General features: G+C 48.0%; 1 protein-coding gene across 3 annotated transcripts in view; it reads right to left on the bottom strand.

The window, feature by feature from the left end:
* rfx1a (regulatory factor X, 1a (influences HLA class II expression)) overlaps window positions 1–18,198 on the bottom strand; it is a 31,033-nt gene extending 12,835 nt beyond the window's left edge. The window contains exons 1-11 of one of the 3 annotated variants that reach the window (XM_052517713.1): window positions 18,034–18,198; window positions 14,483–14,745; window positions 14,153–14,281; window positions 13,172–13,284; window positions 10,264–10,368; window positions 8,399–8,496; window positions 7,672–8,101; window positions 4,033–4,214; window positions 1,478–1,597; window positions 554–684; window positions 22–140 (exon numbers count right to left, since the gene is read on the bottom strand). In XM_052517713.1, coding sequence (XP_052373673.1) covers window positions 22–140; window positions 554–684; window positions 1,478–1,597; window positions 4,033–4,214; window positions 7,672–8,101; window positions 8,399–8,496; window positions 10,264–10,368; window positions 13,172–13,284; window positions 14,153–14,281; window positions 14,483–14,723 — 1,668 coding nt within the window. In that variant the 5' untranslated portion in view covers window positions 14,724–14,745; window positions 18,034–18,198. Of the gene's footprint in view, window positions 1–21; window positions 141–553; window positions 685–1,477; window positions 1,598–4,032; window positions 4,215–7,671; window positions 8,102–8,398; window positions 8,497–10,263; window positions 10,369–13,171; window positions 13,285–14,152; window positions 14,282–14,482; window positions 14,746–17,300; window positions 17,715–18,033 lie in introns of those variants that run through there. The other 2 variants (XM_052517716.1, XM_052517715.1) reach the window with 2 other exon arrangements.
* Between the last annotated feature and the right edge of the window lie 243 nt (window positions 18,199–18,441).

Genomic DNA, 18,441 nt, shown 5'->3' with positions numbered 1-18,441 from the left:
GTGTGACATACAGACAGGCACCTCACAGTGTTCCCGATACAGCAGCTGGAAGCTCTTGATGTGCTCCAGTTCTATGCCCTCCGGTAGGGCCTTCCCCTGCAGGTCAAGGTCAGGGAACTCTGGGAGGGTCCGAGACGCGTCTGCATGGGGACGGAAGACAATATTAATTGTGTATTTACACAAGCCAGATACTGTAAATGTCTGACCTGTTTTAGCACTGTCTGTAACCTACTGAAGTTCATTTGTTAGCATTTAATAAATGTCCCGGTTCGATATTGCCCATTCCGTTAATCAGTCAGTCTATAACTCTGAGATTTGTATCTTTGTATTTCTCTACTGTACTTGGTAAAATATGGTAAAATGTTATTACATAGTAGGTACATTTTAAACACTCTTCCGTTTCTTTGGTGGTCATATAAACACTAAGTGAAGTAGCTACTCATTGACTCCAGTCCTTATTGTTACCATATACTGCAAACACCAAGATGGTACAATAAGGTGTTACCCCAATCCCCCCTAGTGTTGACAGACCTGACACCCCCCACCCTCTCACCCAGGAACTGCTGGTACTGCTGCACTTGGGCGCTGATGTCAGAGAGCCCCGCCCCCTGCTGCTGCTGCTGTTGGCCCGAGCCTGCCGCCATGCCATTGGTCATCCCCTCCACCTTCTGCACCGGCTTCAACCTAGGAAGGAGGGGTTTATGATGAAAATAATGAAGATCCTTTATACAGCAGGGAGGCTTCAATGAGAGAGAAACAACAAAATGGCACAATAAGTTCTAGGAATAAGGACAGAAATACAGAAATGAAATGAGAGAAAGGGAGACAGAGAGAGAGTGAGAGGGTAGGAAAGAGAGACAGAGAGTGAGAGGGTAGGAAAGAGAGACAGAGAGTGAGAGAGGGGGGAAAGAGAGACAGAGAGTGAGAGAGACAGAGAGAAAGAATGAGAGGGTAGGAAAGAGAGCAACTGTTAGAGTGCTAGAGGGAGACAGTGTTTGAGGCACTGTGAGAGTGAAAGAGGAGAAGAGAGAGAGAGACAGAGAGACGCAGAGAGATAGAGAGAGAGGCAGAGACGCAGAGAGAGAGAGACAGAGAGAGTGAGACAGAGAGACGCAGAGAGAGACAGAGAGACGCAGAGAGAGACAGAGACGCAGAGAGAGAGAGACAGAGAGAGTGAGACAGAGAGACGCAGAGAGAGAGAGACAGAGAGAGTGAGACAGAGAGACGCAGAGAGAGACAGAGAGACGCAGAGAGAGACAGAGAGACGCAGAGAGAGACAGAGACGCAGAGAGAGAGAGACAGAGAGAGAGAGACAGAGAGACGCAGAGAGAGACAGAGAGACGCAGAGAGAGAGAGAGAGAGAGACAGAGAGAGTGAGACAGAGAGACGCAGAGAGAGACAGAGAGACGCAGAGAGAGGCAGAGACAGAGAGAGTGAGACAGAGAGATGCAGAGAGAGACAGAGGCTGATAGTCCACCTCTGTTTCTGAGAGAAGGGCTGCTGTCTCATGGCCAGGTGCTGCTGGTCCTCCATCAGTCTGATCAGAGAGGAGCAGGCCTTGATCCTCAGGCCGTAATAGTGGTACTTGGAGTTCCCCCTGGAACACATACACAATTCAGCCTCTGATTCAGCCTAAGCTTTTGCGGCGTGTGCGTGTCTGTGTGATATAACCCGTCTCACCGGGTGCCCAGGCGGCGTGTGCGTGTCTGTATGATATAACCCGTCTCACCGGGTGCCCAGGCGGCGTGTGCGTGTCTGTATGATATAACCCGTCTCACCGGGTCCCCAGGCGGCGTGTGCGTGTCTGTATGATATAACCCGTCTCACCGGGTGCCCAGGCGGCGTGTGCGTGTCTGTATGATATAACCCGTCTCACCGGGTCCCCAGGCGGCGTGTGCGTGTCTGTATGATATAACCCGTCTCACCGGGTGCCCAGGCGGCGCGTGCGTGTCTGTATGATATAACCCATCTCACCGGGTGCCAAGGCGGCGTGTGCGTGTCTGTATGATATAACCCGTCTCACCGGGTCCCCAGGCGGCGTGTGCGTGTCTGTATGATATAACCCGTCTCACCGGGTGCCCAGGCGGCGCGTGCGTGTCTGTATGATATAACCCATCTCACCGGGTGCCCAGGCGGCGTGTGCGTGTCTGTATGATATAACCCATCTCACCGGGTGCCCAGGCGGCGTGTGCGTGTCTGTATGCTATCACACCTCTCGCCGGGTGCCCAGGCGGCGCGTGCGTGTCTGTATGATATAACCCGTCTCACCGGGTCCCCAGGCGGCGTGTGCGTGTCTGTATGATATAACATGTCTCACCGGGTCCCCAGGCGGCGTGTGCGTGTCTGTATGATATAACCCGTCTCACCGGGTCCCCAGGCGGCGTGTGCGTGTCTGTATGATATAACCCGTCTCACCGGGTCCCCAGGCGGCGTGTGCGTGTCTGTATGATATAACATGTCTCACCGGGTCCCCAGGCGGCGTGTGCGTGTCTGTATGATATAACATGTCTCACCGGGTCCCCAGGCGGCGTGTGCGTGTCTGTATGATATAACATGTCTCACCGGGTCCCCAGGCGGCGTGTGCGTGTCTGTATGATATAACATGTCTCACCGGGTCCCCAGGCGGCGTGTGCGTGTCTGTATGATATAACATGTCTCACCGGGTCCCCAGGCGGCGTGTGCGTGTCTGTATGATATAACATGTCTCACCGGGTCCCCAGGCGGCGTGTGCGTGTCTGTATGATATAACATGTCTCACCGGGTCCCCAGGCGGCGTGTGCGTGTCTGTATGATATAACATGTCTCACCGGGTCCCCAGGCGGCGTGTGCGTGTCTGTATGATATAACATGTCTCACCGGGTCCCCAGGCGGCGTGTGCGTGTCTGTATGATATAACATGTCTCACCGGGTCCCCAGGCGGCGTGTGCGTGTCTGTATGATATAACATGTCTCACCGGGTCCCCAGGCGGCGTGTGCGTGTCTGTATGATATAACATGTCTCACCGGGTCCCCAGGCGGCGTGTGCGTGTCTGTATGATATAACATGTCTCACCGGGTCCCCAGGCGGCGTGTGCGTGTCTGTATGATATAACATGTCTCACCGGGTCCCCAGGCGGCGTGTGCGTGTCTGTATGATATAACATGTCTCACCGGGTCCCCAGGCGGCGTGTGCCTGTCTGTATGATATAACATGTCTCACCGGGTCCCCAGGCGGCGTGTGCGTGTCTGTATGATATAACATGTCTCACCGGGTCCCCAGGCGGCGTGTGCGTGTCTGTATGATATAACATGTCTCACCGGGTCCCCAGGCGGCGTGTGCGTGTCTGTATGATATAACATGTCTCACCGGGTCCCCAGGCGGCGTGTGCGTGTCTGTATGATATAACATGTCTCACCGGGTCCCCAGGCGGCGTGTGCGTGTCTGTATGATATAACATGTCTCACCGGGTCCCCAGGCGGCGTGTGCGTGTCTGTATGATATAACATGTCTCACCGGGTCCCCAGGCGGCGTGTGCGTGTCTGTATGATATAACATGTCTCACCGGGTCCCCAGGCGGCGTGTGCGTGTCTGTATGATATAACATGTCTCACCGGGTCCCCAGGCGGCGTGTGCGTGTCTGTATGATATAACATGTCTCACCGGGTCCCCAGGCGGCGTGTGCGTGTCTGTATGATATAACATGTCTCACCGGGTCCCCAGGCGGCGTGTGCGTGTCTGTATGATATAACATGTCTCACCGGGTCCCCAGGCGGCGTGTGCGTGTCTGTATGATATAACATGTCTCACCGGGTCCCCAGGCGGCGTGTGCGTGTCTGTATGATATAACCCGTCTCACCGGGTCCCCAGGCGGCGTGTGCGTGTCTGTATGATATAACATGTCTCACCGGGTCCCCAGGCGGCGTGTGCGTGTCTGTATGATATAACATGTCTCACCGGGTCCCCAGGCGGCGTGTGCGTGTCTGTATGATATAACCCGTCTCACCGGGTGCCCAGGCAGCGTGTGCGTGTCTGTATGATATAACCCGTCTCACCGGGTGCCCAGGCGGCGTGTGCGTAGCCCCATGAACACGGATCTGATCAGCTTCCCAAAGGAGGCAGCGTTGACGGGCTCCAGCTTCTGCTCCTGGCAGTGCAGCAGGTAGTGGCAGTAGAGGGTGGAGCGAGGCAGACTGACCCCTTCAGCTGTCTCATAGTTATCTAGCAGCCACTGCACCTGGCAGAGATGGACACACAGAGAGAAGGGAAAAATGGATGGGTTAGTCAACAAACACACACGACTGATCGGTTTGGTTTCTGAGCGTTATATATTATCAATCATTCGTTATAATAGAGACATGAGGGGGGGCAGAAGTAAGCTTGGGAGGGGCTGTAGAGCAGGGACAACGATATAACAATATAACATGATGAAGCCATGTCCCTCCTACAGTCTAGTACTGAGACTAGGAGAATAGCCATGTCCCTCCTACAGTCTAGTACTGAGACTAGTAGAACAGCCATGTCCCTCCTACAGTCTAGTACTGAGACTAGTAGAACAGCCATGTCCCTCCTACAGTCTAGTACTGAGACTAGTAGAACAGCCATGTCCCTCCTACAGTCTAGTACTGAGACTAGTAGAACAGCCATGTCCCTCCTACAGTCTAGTACTGAGACTAGTAGAACAGCCATGTCCCTCCTACAGTCTAGTACTGAGACTAGGAGAACAGCCATGTCCCTCCTACAGTCTAGTACTGAGACTAGGAGAATAGCCATGTCCCTCCTACAGTCTAGTACTGAGACTAGTAGAACAGCCATGTCCCTCCTACAGTCTAGTACTGAGACTAGTAGAACAGCCATGTCCCTCCTACAGTCTAGTACTGAGACTAGTAGAACAGCCATGTCCCTCCTACAGTCTAGTACTGAGACTAGGAGAACAGTCATGTCCCTCCTACAGTCTAGTACTGAGACTAGTAGAACAACCATGTCCCTCCTACAGTCTAGTACTGAGACTAGTAGAACAGCCATGTCCCTCCTACAGTCTAGTACTGAGACTAGTAGAACAACCATGTCCCTCCTACAGTCTAGTACTGAGACTAGTAGAACAACCATGTCCCTCCTACAGTCTAGTACTGAGACTAGTAGAACAGCCATGTCCCTCCTACAGTCTAGTACTGAGACTAGGAGAATAGCCATGTCCCTCCTACAGTCTAGTACTGAGACTAGTAGAACAGCCATGTCCCTCCTACAGTCTAGTACTGAGACTAGTAGAACAACCTTGTCCCTCCTACAGTCGAGTACTGAGACTAGGAGAACAGCCATGTCCCTCCTACAGTCGAGTACTGAGACTAGTAGAACAACCTTGTCCCTCCTACAGTCTAGTACTGAGACTAGGAGAACAGCCATGTCCCTCCTACAGTCTAGTACTGAGACTAGTAGAACAACCATGTCCCTCCTACAGTCTAGTACTGAGACTAGGAGAACAGCCATGTCCCTCCTACAGTCTAGTACTGAGACTAGTAGAACAACCATGTCCCTCCTACAGTCTAGTACTGAGACTAGTAGAACAGCCATGTCCCTCCTACAGTCTAGTACTGAGACTAGTAGAACAACCATGTTCCTCCTACAGTCTAGTACTGAGACTAGGAGAATAGCCATGTCCCTCCTACAGTCTAGTACTGAGACTAGTAGAACAACCTTGTCCCTCCTACAGTCGAGTACTGAGACTAGGAGAACAGCCATGTCCCTCCTACAGTCTAGTACTGAGACTAGTAGAACAGCCATGTCCCTCCTACAGTCTAGTACTGAGACTAGGAGAACAGCCATGTCCCTCCTACAGTCTAGTACTGAGACTAGTAGAACAACCATGTCCCTCCTACAGTCTAGTACTGAGACTAGGAGAACAGCCATGTCCCTCCTACAGTCTAGTACTGAGACTAGTAGAACAACCATGTCCCTCCTACAGTCTAGTACTGAGACTAGTAGAACAGCCATGTCCCTCCTACAGTCTAGTACTGAGACTAGGAGAACAGCCATGTCCCTCCTACAGTCTAGTACTGAGACTAGTAGAACAACCATGTCCCTCCTACAGTCTAGTACTGAGACTAGTAGAACAACCATGTCCCTCCTATAGTCTAGTACTCTAGTATGTCTGTCTAGACTGAGACTAGAGAACAGCCATGTCCCTCCTACAGTCTAGTACTGAGACTAGTAGAACAGCCATGTCCCTCCTACAGTCTAGTACTGAGACTAGGAGAACAGCCATGTCCCTCCTACAGTCTAGTACTGAGACTAGTAGAACAGCCATGTCCCTCCTACAGTCTAGTACTGAGACTAGTAGAACAACCATGTCCCTCCTACAGTCTAGTACTGAGACTAGTAGAACAACCATGTCCCTCCTACAGTCTAGTACTGAGACTAGTAGAACAACCATGTCCCTCCTACAGTCTAGTACTGAGACTAGTAGAACAACCATGTCCCTCCTACAGTCTAGTACTGAGACTAGGAGAACAGCCATGTCCCTCCTACAGTCTAGTACTGAGACTAGTAGAACAACCATGTCCCTCCTACAGTCTAGTACTGAGACTAGTAGAACAACCATGTCCCTCCTACAGTCTAGTACTGAGACTAGGAGAACAGCCATGTCCCTCCTACAGTCTAGTACTGAGACTAGTAGAACAGCCATGTCCCTCCTACAGTCTAGTACTGAGACTAGGAGAACAGCCATGTCCCTCCTACAGTATAGTACTGAGACTAGTAGAACAGCCATGTCCCTCCTACAGTCTAGTACTGAGACTAGGAGAACAGCCATGTCCCTCCTACAGTCTAGTACTGAGACTAGGAGAATAGCCATGTCCCTCCTACAGTCTAGTACTGAGACTAGGAGAACAGCCATGTCCCTCCTACAGTCTAGTACTGAGACTAGGAGAACAGTCATGTCCCTCCTACAGTCTAGTACTGAGACTAGTAGAACAACCATGTCCCTCCTACAGTCTAGTACTGAGACTAGTAGAACAGCCATGTCCCTCCTACAGTCTAGTACTGAGACTAGGAGAACAGCCATGTCCCTCCTACAGTCTAGTACTGAGACTAGTAGAACAACCATGTCCCTCCTACAGTCTAGTACTGAGACTAGTAGAACAGCCATGTCCCTCCTACAGTCTAGTACTGAGACTAGTAGAACAGCCATGTCCCTCCTACAGTCTAGTACTGAGACTAGTAGAACAACCATGTCCCTCCTACAGTCTAGTACTGAGACTAGTAGAACAGCCATGTCCCTCCTACAGTCTAGTACTGAGACTAGTAGAACAACCATGTCCCTCCTACAGTCTAGTACTGAGACTAGGAGAACAGCCATGTCCCTCCTACAGTCTAGTACTGAGACTAGTAGAACAACCATGTCCCTCCTACAGTCTAGTACTGAGACTAGTAGAACAACCATGTCCCTCCTACAGTCTAGTACTGAGACTAGGAGAACAGCCATGTCCCTCCTACAGTCTAGTACTGAGACTAGTAGAACAGCCATGTCCCTCCTACAGTCTAGTACTGAGACTAGGAGAACAGCCATGTCCCTCCTACAGTCTAGTACTGAGACTAGTAGAACAGCCATGTCCCTCCTACAGTCTAGTACTGAGACTAGTAGAACACTGAAAGGTGTGTGAGAGAATAGTATTGAGATTGGCGTCTCTGTCTCATACCTTTTTGTCTGCCGACGGTACGCCACTACCCTCCTCGCCCTCTGTTGTACTGACGGTGGCAGGAGAGGAGCGGGCGTTGTGGGTGGAGTAGCCCCCCTGACTGTTGCCACTCAGCATGTACCCCCCCTGGATCACATAGCTGCCCCCGCTTCCATTAGCCCCCGCCCCTTCCCCAGTCCCATTGGCTGTTCCCCCTGTCGCCACCACCGTTGCCCCACCCCCAGAGGTGGCCGCCGGATTGGCCACAATCTGGCCTGTGCCAGCCACGTACATAGACACACCACCGGTGGAGCCCGTTGTCACGGAGACGGTCAGGGGTGTGCCGGTGGTGGGGACCTGTGAGCCAGAGGTGGGAGGGGCTTCGTAGTAAGGGGCGGCGGTGGTCTGAGTGTACAGAGGGGTGTCTGTGTAGGTGAAGCTGCCTGAACGACTGGAGTGAGGGAGGAGGTGGGAAGAGGGAGGGATGAAGGGAGCAGGGGAGGAGAGAATGACAGTTATTTTCAAATTCAGCAGTATAACTGTTGTCTTGAAAGATGAACCACTGCATCACAAAAATAGCAGTCCCAGATCTGTCTGTGCTGTCTGGCTTACTCCACTGTCTAGTTTTAGAAGTTGAGGTGATCAAGCTAGCTAGTTAGCAACAGTTAACAAACTATATAAGCATAGTGGCATAGCATTATATCACCATAGACAGTGTTCAGAGAGAGTAGTGGAGAGGAAAGCTTACATTGTGCTGGTGGTGTAGTTGTTGTCTCCCCCTTCAACATACTGCACCTGATTGGTGTACACATGCTGCACTGGCACCTGCTGGAGCTGCTGCTGCACCTGGGACACACACACACACACACACACACACACACACACACACACACACACACACACACACACACACACACACACACACACACACACACACACACACACACACACACACACACACACACACACACACACACACACACACACACACACACACACACACACACACACACACACACACACACACACACACACACACACAGAGTCAGTCAAAACACTAATCTACTCCCCCTCCTCCAATTTCCTTTGAAGTGTGTTCAAATATTTCAACCGTAGTCAATCATGAGGCATACCACATCAATCACAGGCTCATTCACTTCAATGGGAAAACGACCTTGACTTGCAGGCTGCTCCCCTTACCCTTCACATTGCTCCTTCACCTACTGTGTTGTCTCTGCCTTAATCCCACTCCACTCTGTTACCCACTGACAGCCTCTCTAGGATACCTAACTTCCATTTAAAGTTGCAATAAGTCATTTTGGGGCGACCCGATTCCATTCACATATGTGTGTTATGGATCTGTCATTCTCACTGAAAACAAGTCTCAGAAGTGGTAGATCTGTTCTATGTATTTCTCTGCTTCCTGTTCATAAGTTTCTTTTTTGCGTCTTTTACTAGGTTTTGTACACCAGCTTCAAACAGCTGAAAATACCATATTTCTGATTACGGAAAAAATATTTCACAGCGGTTTAGATGGTACAATGATTCTCCACACTTATACCTGCTTGTTTTGTCACATAAACTGAAATCAGGCAAACTATTTTTTATTTAACTTTTATTTAACTAGGCAAGTCACTTAAGAACAAATTCCTATTTACAATGACGGCCTACCCCGGACGACGCTGGGCCAATTGTGCAGCGCCCTATGGGACTCCCAATCACAGCTGGATGTGATACAGCCTGGATTCGAACCAGGGACTGTAGTGACGCCTCTTCCACTGAGATGCAGTGCCTTAGACCGCTGCGCCACTCGGGAGCCCGGAAATGGCGGAGCAATTTCTGTATAGTGCATCTTTAAACTGCACTTAGTAGTGGGAGACTAAGACTATTCTACCTAATTGACCTACTCTGAGGGCAGAGGCTGCGTCAAACAGGAGTGGCTGTCCTTGGGCTGTGGTGACCGTGGGGTAGCCTCCCATCTCCATCCCCTCCCAGCCCAGCGAGAGCACCGACAGGGACAAGGCGAAGGGAGGGAAGGTCAGGGGGAGGGAGAGGGGGAAGTAGGAGGGGTACTCCTGGAGGCTGTGTCCGTCTGTCTGCATGTCTGGGTGTCTGTCTGACGGCACCCATGCAAAGTACTGTGCGTCTGTCCTGCTCTGCTCTGCTGTTGTCCACTCCTCCTCTACCTCTCGGTCTCTCCCTACGTCTGTCTCGTCCCTCTCTCTCTGTTTGCTATGCGAACTCTGGAACCAACCAACCAGGAGGGAAATGTTGTGATGTTTATCTGGCTCAGCAGTACCAAATGAATACATAATACAATGCAATACAGCGTGTGGTTGTTGAATTATATATACTATCTTTAGCTCAAAGGATGGTTATGTGTGTGTGTATATTTCTGTGTTATGTGTGGTGTTCTGTTTATGTCTTTTACATGTGTGTTATGCATTTTTGAGAGTGTGTGTGTGTGTGTGTGTGTGTGTGTGTGTGTGTGTGTGTGTGTGTGTGTGTGTGTGTGTGTGTGTGTGTGTGTGTGTGTGTGTGTGTGTGTGTGTGTGTGTGTGTGTGTGTGTGTGTGTGTGTGTGTGTGTGTGTGTGTGTGTGTGTGTGTCTTACCTCCTGAGTGAGGTGGACAGGCTGCAGATTGGTGACACTCAGCTGGGTGGTGATACCCTGTTCAGTCTTGGCTGTGATCTGGGACGTTGCCTGCACCACTGACCTCTAAGGACGGAAAACACAACACAGATAGATTCACACAGTGTGTAGCAAAGACAATAGCGTCTGGTAGCTAAGATAATAGCCCTGTTACATCAGCTCAAACTGGGTGTGACGAGAACTGAACATTTTTCCTCATGCTTCCCATGTCCTGACTTGTCCAACAGACGTTTCACACCGTACTACTATGGCTGACCCTGTAAAACAACACATTTCACTGCACCTATCCAGTGTGTGACAATAAAACATCTGAGTTACTGTTTTGCCATCTGAGAGCAGTTAGACACCATAGGCTTGAGAAACTAGTAAGTATTTTGAGCTATTTCCGGCCAAGTTCTCTCGGGGAACAGCAAATGCTAGTTTCGATACTTTTTCCTCAATTCTTGGTTTGTTCAGAGGTTGTTACCGTAAACCCATAACTGCTGAGACTATCACTTCTCATTTTCCACATAATAGTGCACCAATGCTGGACACCAAATAGCGAAGAGATGCATAAATACTTTATGTCAGCACTATTTTGGCTTCACCAAGTCTTATGATGAGTTGCGAATAATAAACAGTTTTTTTCTGTGTGGTTTCAAGTTGCAATTGTTGCAATATCATGTGTCTACCAGGATCATGTTCATTAGGGCATGAAAGAGAAAAAGTTCAGATACTCACCTCTCTGTTTTAATCTGTTTTCTTCTTAGTGCCTAATGAACATGACCCAGGTGTGAATGAGAGAGGGGAAGGGACCTCTACCTGCTGTGTTTTAATCTGTTTTATTCTGTTTGGTGCCTAATGAACATGACCCGAGTGTGAATTTTTACCTTTATTTAACCAGGTCGGCAAGTTGAGAACAAGTTCTCATTTACAATTGCGACCTGGCCAAGATAAAGCAAAGCAGTTCGACAGATACAACGACACAGAGTTACACATGGAGTAAAACAAACATACAGTCAATAATACAATATAAACAAGTCTATATACAATGTGAGCAAATGAGGTGAGAAGGGAGGTAAAGGCAAAAAAGGCCATGGTGGCAAAGTAAATACAATATAGCAAGTAAAACACTGGAATGGTAGTTTTGCAATGGAAGAATGTGCAAAGTAGAAATAAAAATAATGAGGTGCAAAGGAACAAAATAAATTAATTAATTAAATACAGTTGGGAAAGAGGTAGTTGTTTGGGCTAAATTATAGGTGGGCTATGTACAGGTGCAGTAATCTGTGAGCTGCTCTGACAGTTGGTGCTTAAAGCTAGTGAGGGAGATAAGTGTTTCCAGTTTCAGAGATTTTTGTAGTTCGTTCCAGTCATTGGCAGCAGAGAACTGGAAGGAGAGGCGGCCAAAGAAAGAATTGGTTTTGGGGGTGACTTGAGAGATATACCTGCTGGAGCGTGTGCTACAGGTGGGAGATGCTATGGTGACCAGCGAGCTGAGATAAGGGGGGACTCTACCTAGCAGGGTCTTGTAGATGACATGGAGCCAGTGGGTTTGGCGATGAGTATGAAGCGAGGGCCAGCCAACGAGAGCGTACAGGTCGCAATGGTGGGTAGATTATGGGGCTTTGGTGACAAAACGGATTGCACTGTGATAGACTGCATCCAATTTGTTGAGTAGGGTATTGGAGGCTATTTTGTAAATGACATCGCCAAAGTCGAGGATTGGTAGGATGGTCATTTTTACAAGGGTATGTTTGGCAGCATGAGTGAAGGATGCTTTGTTGCGAAATAGGAAGCCAATTCTAGATTTAACTTTGGATTGGAGATGTTTGATATGGGTCTGGAAGGAGAGTTTACAGTCTAACCAGACACCTAAGTATTTGTAGTTGTCCACGTATTCTAAGTCAGAGCCGTCCAGAGTAGTGATGTTGGACAGGCGGGTAGGTGCAGGTAGCGATCGGTTGAAGAGCATGCATTTAGTTTTACTTGTATTTAAGAGCAATTGGAGGCCACGGAAGGAGAGTTGTATGGCATTGAAGCTTGCCTGGAGGGTTGTTAACACAGTGTCCAAAGAAGGGCCGGAAGTATACAGAATGGTGTTGTCTGCGTAGAGGTGGATCAGGGACTCACCAGCAGCAAGAGCGACCTCATTGTTGTATACAGAGAAGAGAGTCGGTCCAAGAATTGAACCCTGTGGCACCCCCATAGAGACTGCCAGAGGTCCGGACAGCAGACCCTCCGATTTGACACACTGAACTCTATCAGAGAAGTAGTTGGTGAACCAGGCGAGGCAATCATTTGAGAAACCAAGGCTGTCGAGTCTGCCGATGAGGATGTGTTGATTGACAGAGTCAAAAGCCTTGGCCAGATCAATGAATACGGCTGCACAGTAATGTTTCTTATCGATGGCGGTTAAGATATCGTTTAGGACCTTGAGCGTGGCTGAGGTGCACCCATGACCAGCTCTGAAACCAGATTGCATAGCAGAGAAGGTATGGTGAGATTCGAAATGGTCGGTAGTCTGTTTGTTGACTTGGCTTTCGAAGACCTTAAAAAGGCATGGTAGGATAGATATAGGTTTGTAGCAGTTTGGGTCAAGAGTGTCCCCCCCTTTGAAGAGGGGGATGACCGCAGCTGCTTTCCAATCTTTGGGAATCTCAGACGACACGAAAGATAGGTTGAACAGGCTAGTAATAGGGGTGGCAACAATTTCGGCAGATCATTTTAGAAAGAAAGGGTCCAGATTGTCTAGCCCGGCTGATTTGTAGGGGTCCAGATTTTTCAGCTCTTTCAGAACATCAGCTGAATGGATTTGGGAGAAGGAGAAATGGGGAAGGCTTGGGCGAGTTGCTGTTGCTGTGAATGAGAGAGGGGAAGGGACCTCTACCTGCTGTGCTGCTTGCACCTGCTGCACCACCTGTGTGGGAACCCCAGTCTGCTGTACCACAGCTGGAGGAGGGCTCGAGTCAGACACAGAGTCACTTGAATGGAGAGAGCCCTCTGTGGAGAGAGAGTGAAAGAGAAAGGGAGAGAGAGAGAGAAAGAGAGAAAGGGAGAGAGCGAGAGAGGGGGGATAGAGAGAGAGAGAGAGAGAGAAAAGGGAAAGAGAGAGAGAAAGGGAAAGAGAGAGAGAAAGGAGAGAAAGGAGAGAGAAAAGCACAGAGAGAGAGCGAGACCTGTTAATATGAAATTGTGACTTCTCTCTGAGCCACTACACCCACATATTACAGTACACAACCTCTTCATGATAAGCAAGAGCACAGGGACAGAGTTCACAGCAATCAGAGACATTCCACTCTGCAGGTTTTTAGATTCATTTGGTAGAAACTGTGAATCAGAACGGCTCTCTTAAGATCAAGAACAGAGCTTGAACAGGAAGCTATGAGAGTTGTTACTTCCTCTCTCTCAGGCCCATCTAAGAACGTGACACCAAAGTAATCTGATTCTAATTTATCTTTAGTTATATAATTTATAATCTCTGTAAAGCATATCATACCTATTCTAAGCTAAAATAATGTTTGCACCATGTTTTGTGCTTTCATTTTATTTTTAATCCCAGCCCCCATTTCCGCAGAAGGCCTTTTGGTAGGCCATCATTGTACATAATAACTTGTTCTTCACTGACTTGCCTAGTTAAATAAAGGGTCAATAAAATTAAATAAATACAAATTGTCAGGTTTCTGAATGAAATGCCGCAAGAATGTAGCCTGGTCCCAGGTGTTTGTGCTTTCTTGCCAACTCTTATGGTCTGCGTGACAATCACCATAGGAGTTGTCAAACAGATCTGGGACCAGACTAGTGTCGGTCATGACTTCAGATAAATTAAGTCTACAGTCAGTAGTAGCATGTGATGCTGAGCTCGGCTCACCTGTGACAGTGACTACGATGTACTGGGGGGCGTTCTGGGCGTTGTTGGCCTGTGATGAGGAACCCTGGATCTCAGCCGTCACATACTGGGTCTGGGGGGGAGGAGCCTGTGTGGGCGCCACCTGGACAACTGATACAGACACTAGGGTTCATTTATTGCATGATACACATTGTCATAAGCATCTGAATGGATACATACCTATAAGAAATGACTCAAAATGCCATAAAAGTACATAAATGTATCAATGAAACAATATAAATATTTATTTATACATCGCAATTAATAAATGTATTACAATCAAATGAAAAACTATACTGGCAGAAACAATACCTGCTGTCTTCTGTGCAGCTGTGGGTGTGGCTTGTGCAGGGGGTGTGGTGTGTCCTGCTGCGGCTGCAGGAGCCCCCACTGTGGTCTGAAGCTGAGCCAGGAACTGCTGCGTAGGAGCTACCACGGTGTGTGGGGCAGCGGATGCTGAGGACTGTCCAGCCACCGTCACACTCCCACTCGCTGCCCCTTGGGGCTGGGTCGTCACAGGCTGCAACTCCCCAACGTAGCCTGTCGTGGTCATCACGAGAACTGGGACTCAGACACTGAATATGTGAAAAATAAAATAAAATCTTGTTAGCTGAGAGATCGAGCTAAAGCCTGGGTGCCAGTCTTTTTCTGCTCTCTTGCCTATTCCTAACGGAATTCTTGTGTTTGGCTTGACAATGACAGCAATGTTGTTGGAAAGAGCACAAACAGATCGGGGACCAGGCTAATCTACAATGAATAAAAAATATAAAAGCAACATGAAACCATTTCAAAGATTTTACTGAGTTACAGTTCATATAAGGAAATCAGTCAATTTAAATAAATTCACCAGGCCCTGTGGATTTCACATGGCTGGGAATACAGATATGCATTCGTTGGTCACAGATACCTATTATTTAAAAGGTAGGGGCATGGATCAGAAAACCAGTCAGTATCTGGTGTGACCACCATTTGCTTCATGCATTGAGATGCCTCCTTCGTATAGAGTTGATCAGGCTGTTGATTGTGGCCAATGGAATGTTGTCCTACTCCTCTTCAAAGGCTGTGTGAAGTTGCTGGGTATCAGCGGGAACTGGAACACACTGTAGTACACATCAACCCAGAGCATCCCAAACATGCTCAATGGGTGACATGCCTGGAGAGTATGCAGGTCATGGAAGCACTGGGACATTTTCAGCTTCCAGGAATTGTGTACAGATCCTTGTGACACGGAGCTGTGCATTATCATGCTGAAACATGAGCTGATGGCAGCGGATGAATGGCACGACAATGGGCCTCAGGATCTCTTCACATTATATCTGTGCATTCAAATTGGCATTGATAAAATGAAATTGTGTTCGTTGTCCGTAGCTTATGCCTGACCATACCATAACCCCACCCCCACTATGGGGCACTCTGTTCATAACTTTGACATCAGCAAACCGCTCGCTCACACAATGCCATACACGCAGTCTGCCATCTGCCCAGTACAGTTGAAACCGGGATTCATCCATGAAGAGAACACTTCTCCAGCGTGCCAGTGACCATCGAAGGTGAGAATTTTCCCATGTCGGTTACGAAGTCGAACTGCAGTCAGGTCAAGACTGCAGTCAGGTCAAGACTGCAGTCAGGTCAAGACCCTGGTGAGGATGACGAGCAAGCAGATGAGCTTCCCCGAGACTGTTTCTGACAGTTTGTGCAGAAACTCTTCAGTTGTGCAAACCCACAGTTTCATCAGCTGTCTGGTGAAGAAGCCAGATGTGGAGATCCTGGGCTGGCGTGGTGACACATGGTCTGTGGTTGTGAGGCCGGTTGACAAATTCTCTAAAACGACATTAGGGCGGCTTATGGTAGAAAATTAACATTCAATTCTCTGGCAACAGCTCTGGTGGACATTCCTGCAGTCAGCATGCCAATTGCACGCTCCCTCAAAACATGACACATCTGTGGCATTGTGTTGTGTGATACAACTGCCCATTTTAGAGTGGCCTTTCATTGTCCCCAGTACAAGGTGCACCTGTGTAATGATCCTACTGTTTAATCAGCTTCTTGATATGCCACACCTATCCGATGGATGGATTATCTTGGCAAAGGAGAAATGCTCACTAACAGGGATGTAAACAAATTTGTGAACAAAATTTGAGAGAAATAAGCTTTTTGTGTGTATGGAAAATTTCTGGGATCTTTTATTTCAGCTCAAGAAATATGGGACCAACACTTTACATGTTCTGCTTCTTTACACATATTCTGTCTGGGCCTAATAATGAGTCAATTCACTTATGACTGAGATTTCCCCTCCAAAGACTGTTAGTGGTACAGCTAGAGAAGAGGTGTGGGGAAGGAGAAGGCTTGAAGGGAAAGAAAGGCATGTATTTGGTGTCCCGTTACCTGTAATGCGATCAGTCATCTCTAATGTGACTGCTGCTGCTACAGGCCAGAAGGCTTTTTAGATTTACATTTGTCATATTTAGCAGACACTCATATCCAGAGCGCCTTACAGTAGTGAGTGCATTCATTTTAATACTTTTTTTGTACTGGTCCCTCGTGGGAATCGAACACACCAACTGATCTTCACGGGACTGCAACATGAGTAAAGTGGGGAAGCCAGTCTCCATTCTGCTTGTCTATTGACACTGCGTAAAGCATTGGTATTGTTTTTACTTTTAGTTCACTTGTAATTTACATGGTTAATGAAGGGTTAATAACATGGTGTCTGGACGAACTACAGAATTTAGGCCACTCTTTTAGAATCGAATATCCAGCCTCTAGCTTTGACATGTCTATTTCTCCCTAAAGTACCAAACCCTTCTCTCCCTCGCACTCTCTCATATACAGAAGATACACTGCTCTGTGGAATTTATAACATTATAGCAGGTTTACAGATGTGAAGCAAAATGTTTTCAAGAACACTACCATTTCACCCCTTTTTAGCCTATTCAATAGTATGGGTTTTATTGAGTAGCCAATACTCAGCAAATAACTATATGACCTTTGCGGTTGCCAAAATGAGACGAAGATATACATTACTGGACAAAATTCAGTTTAGCTATTAGCTATCCAAGTGAATGAGTTACTGTTTGGAATTAACGCAAATGCCCCCCCATGTTTCAAGGTCCTTGCCACTGTAACTTACATCTGCATAATATAGTCAGTCGCGCCCCTCACTGACACGCCCCTCTTCACATTGCTTGCTTGACTTCACTTCCCAGTGCCACCTTTCTTGCCTTCGTACCGGCTTGAGAACTAAAACCTCTGCCCGGCCATTTCTTCTTATTTACCAGATTACAATGCATCTTTGGTTAGCTTTTTAATTTGTTTTATCCAGGCTATTACTATCAGCTCGCAGTGAGATTGGCTAGCAGCAACTAGCTAGCTAACGTTGGTTAACGAGTCAACCTCTGTCTCAGCCAGACAGAAGGACATTTTGCGTTAAAGCTGATAAGATGGGTAAAGTTAGAACATTATTTGACAGATGCCACTGTGGTTTTCCACGTAGCCTGGCTAGCTAACATTATCTTCGAGCTGGTCAGCAAGCTGCATGTCAACAGCAGAGCTAGCTAACGTTCGTTAGCTTGTCTCGCGTATCTACAACACCCGCCATTTTGTACCCATATCGTGCATTTGACATCGCCATAACAACGGCCTGTGTATTAAAGCGTCATGTCAGGCATAATGTACTCAGACACCGCATTTCAAGAGACACTATTGATGAGCCAACAAGCAAGTTAGCTAGCTAGAGACGTTGGCAACCAGTTTGCTATAAATGGCTACTGAAACAGGCAAAGAAAAACAGCAGCATCCAACATAATGTTTCATTTGAAATGTTAGAAGCACACGTAAACTATCTAATATGTTTAGAGTTTCACCTCTGATTCCAAGTGAATTTCCCACCGGTATTTTTGTTTTTATTTTTTTCAAGGATTCAGGCTGTTGTTGTTGATTCTCGTTGCTGGGTTCTTGTCGCCAGGGCTACCGTGGCTATGGCGCTTCGTCCTCACCGGGGCAACTGTTGCTACCCACCCGCTTTCTTCCCTCCCCCTCATTCGTGCTGATTGGCAGACAACTCCCAACATGTTTTAAAGTGGTAGTACCACATCATTTGTCGATACAAAGCACTTCTTCACATCTGTGAGAAACCCATGTCCAGTTTGAACATGAAATTAAACAACGGAGGCGGTTCCCAAATCCGGGATAGAAATTTGATTATTCTAATGTCAATCAACTAGTGATTTGGTAGTAACACTGTATCTCAGTTTGAACACCGTTTTATTTGA

This window comes from Oncorhynchus keta, unplaced genomic scaffold (genome assembly GCF_023373465.1).
Source record: "Oncorhynchus keta strain PuntledgeMale-10-30-2019 unplaced genomic scaffold, Oket_V2 Un_scaffold_9739_pilon_pilon, whole genome shotgun sequence".
NCBI lineage: Eukaryota > Metazoa > Chordata > Actinopteri > Salmoniformes > Salmonidae > Oncorhynchus > Oncorhynchus keta.
The sequence above is the reverse complement of the archived record's forward strand: the minus strand, read 5'-3'. Positions and strand labels throughout refer to the sequence as shown.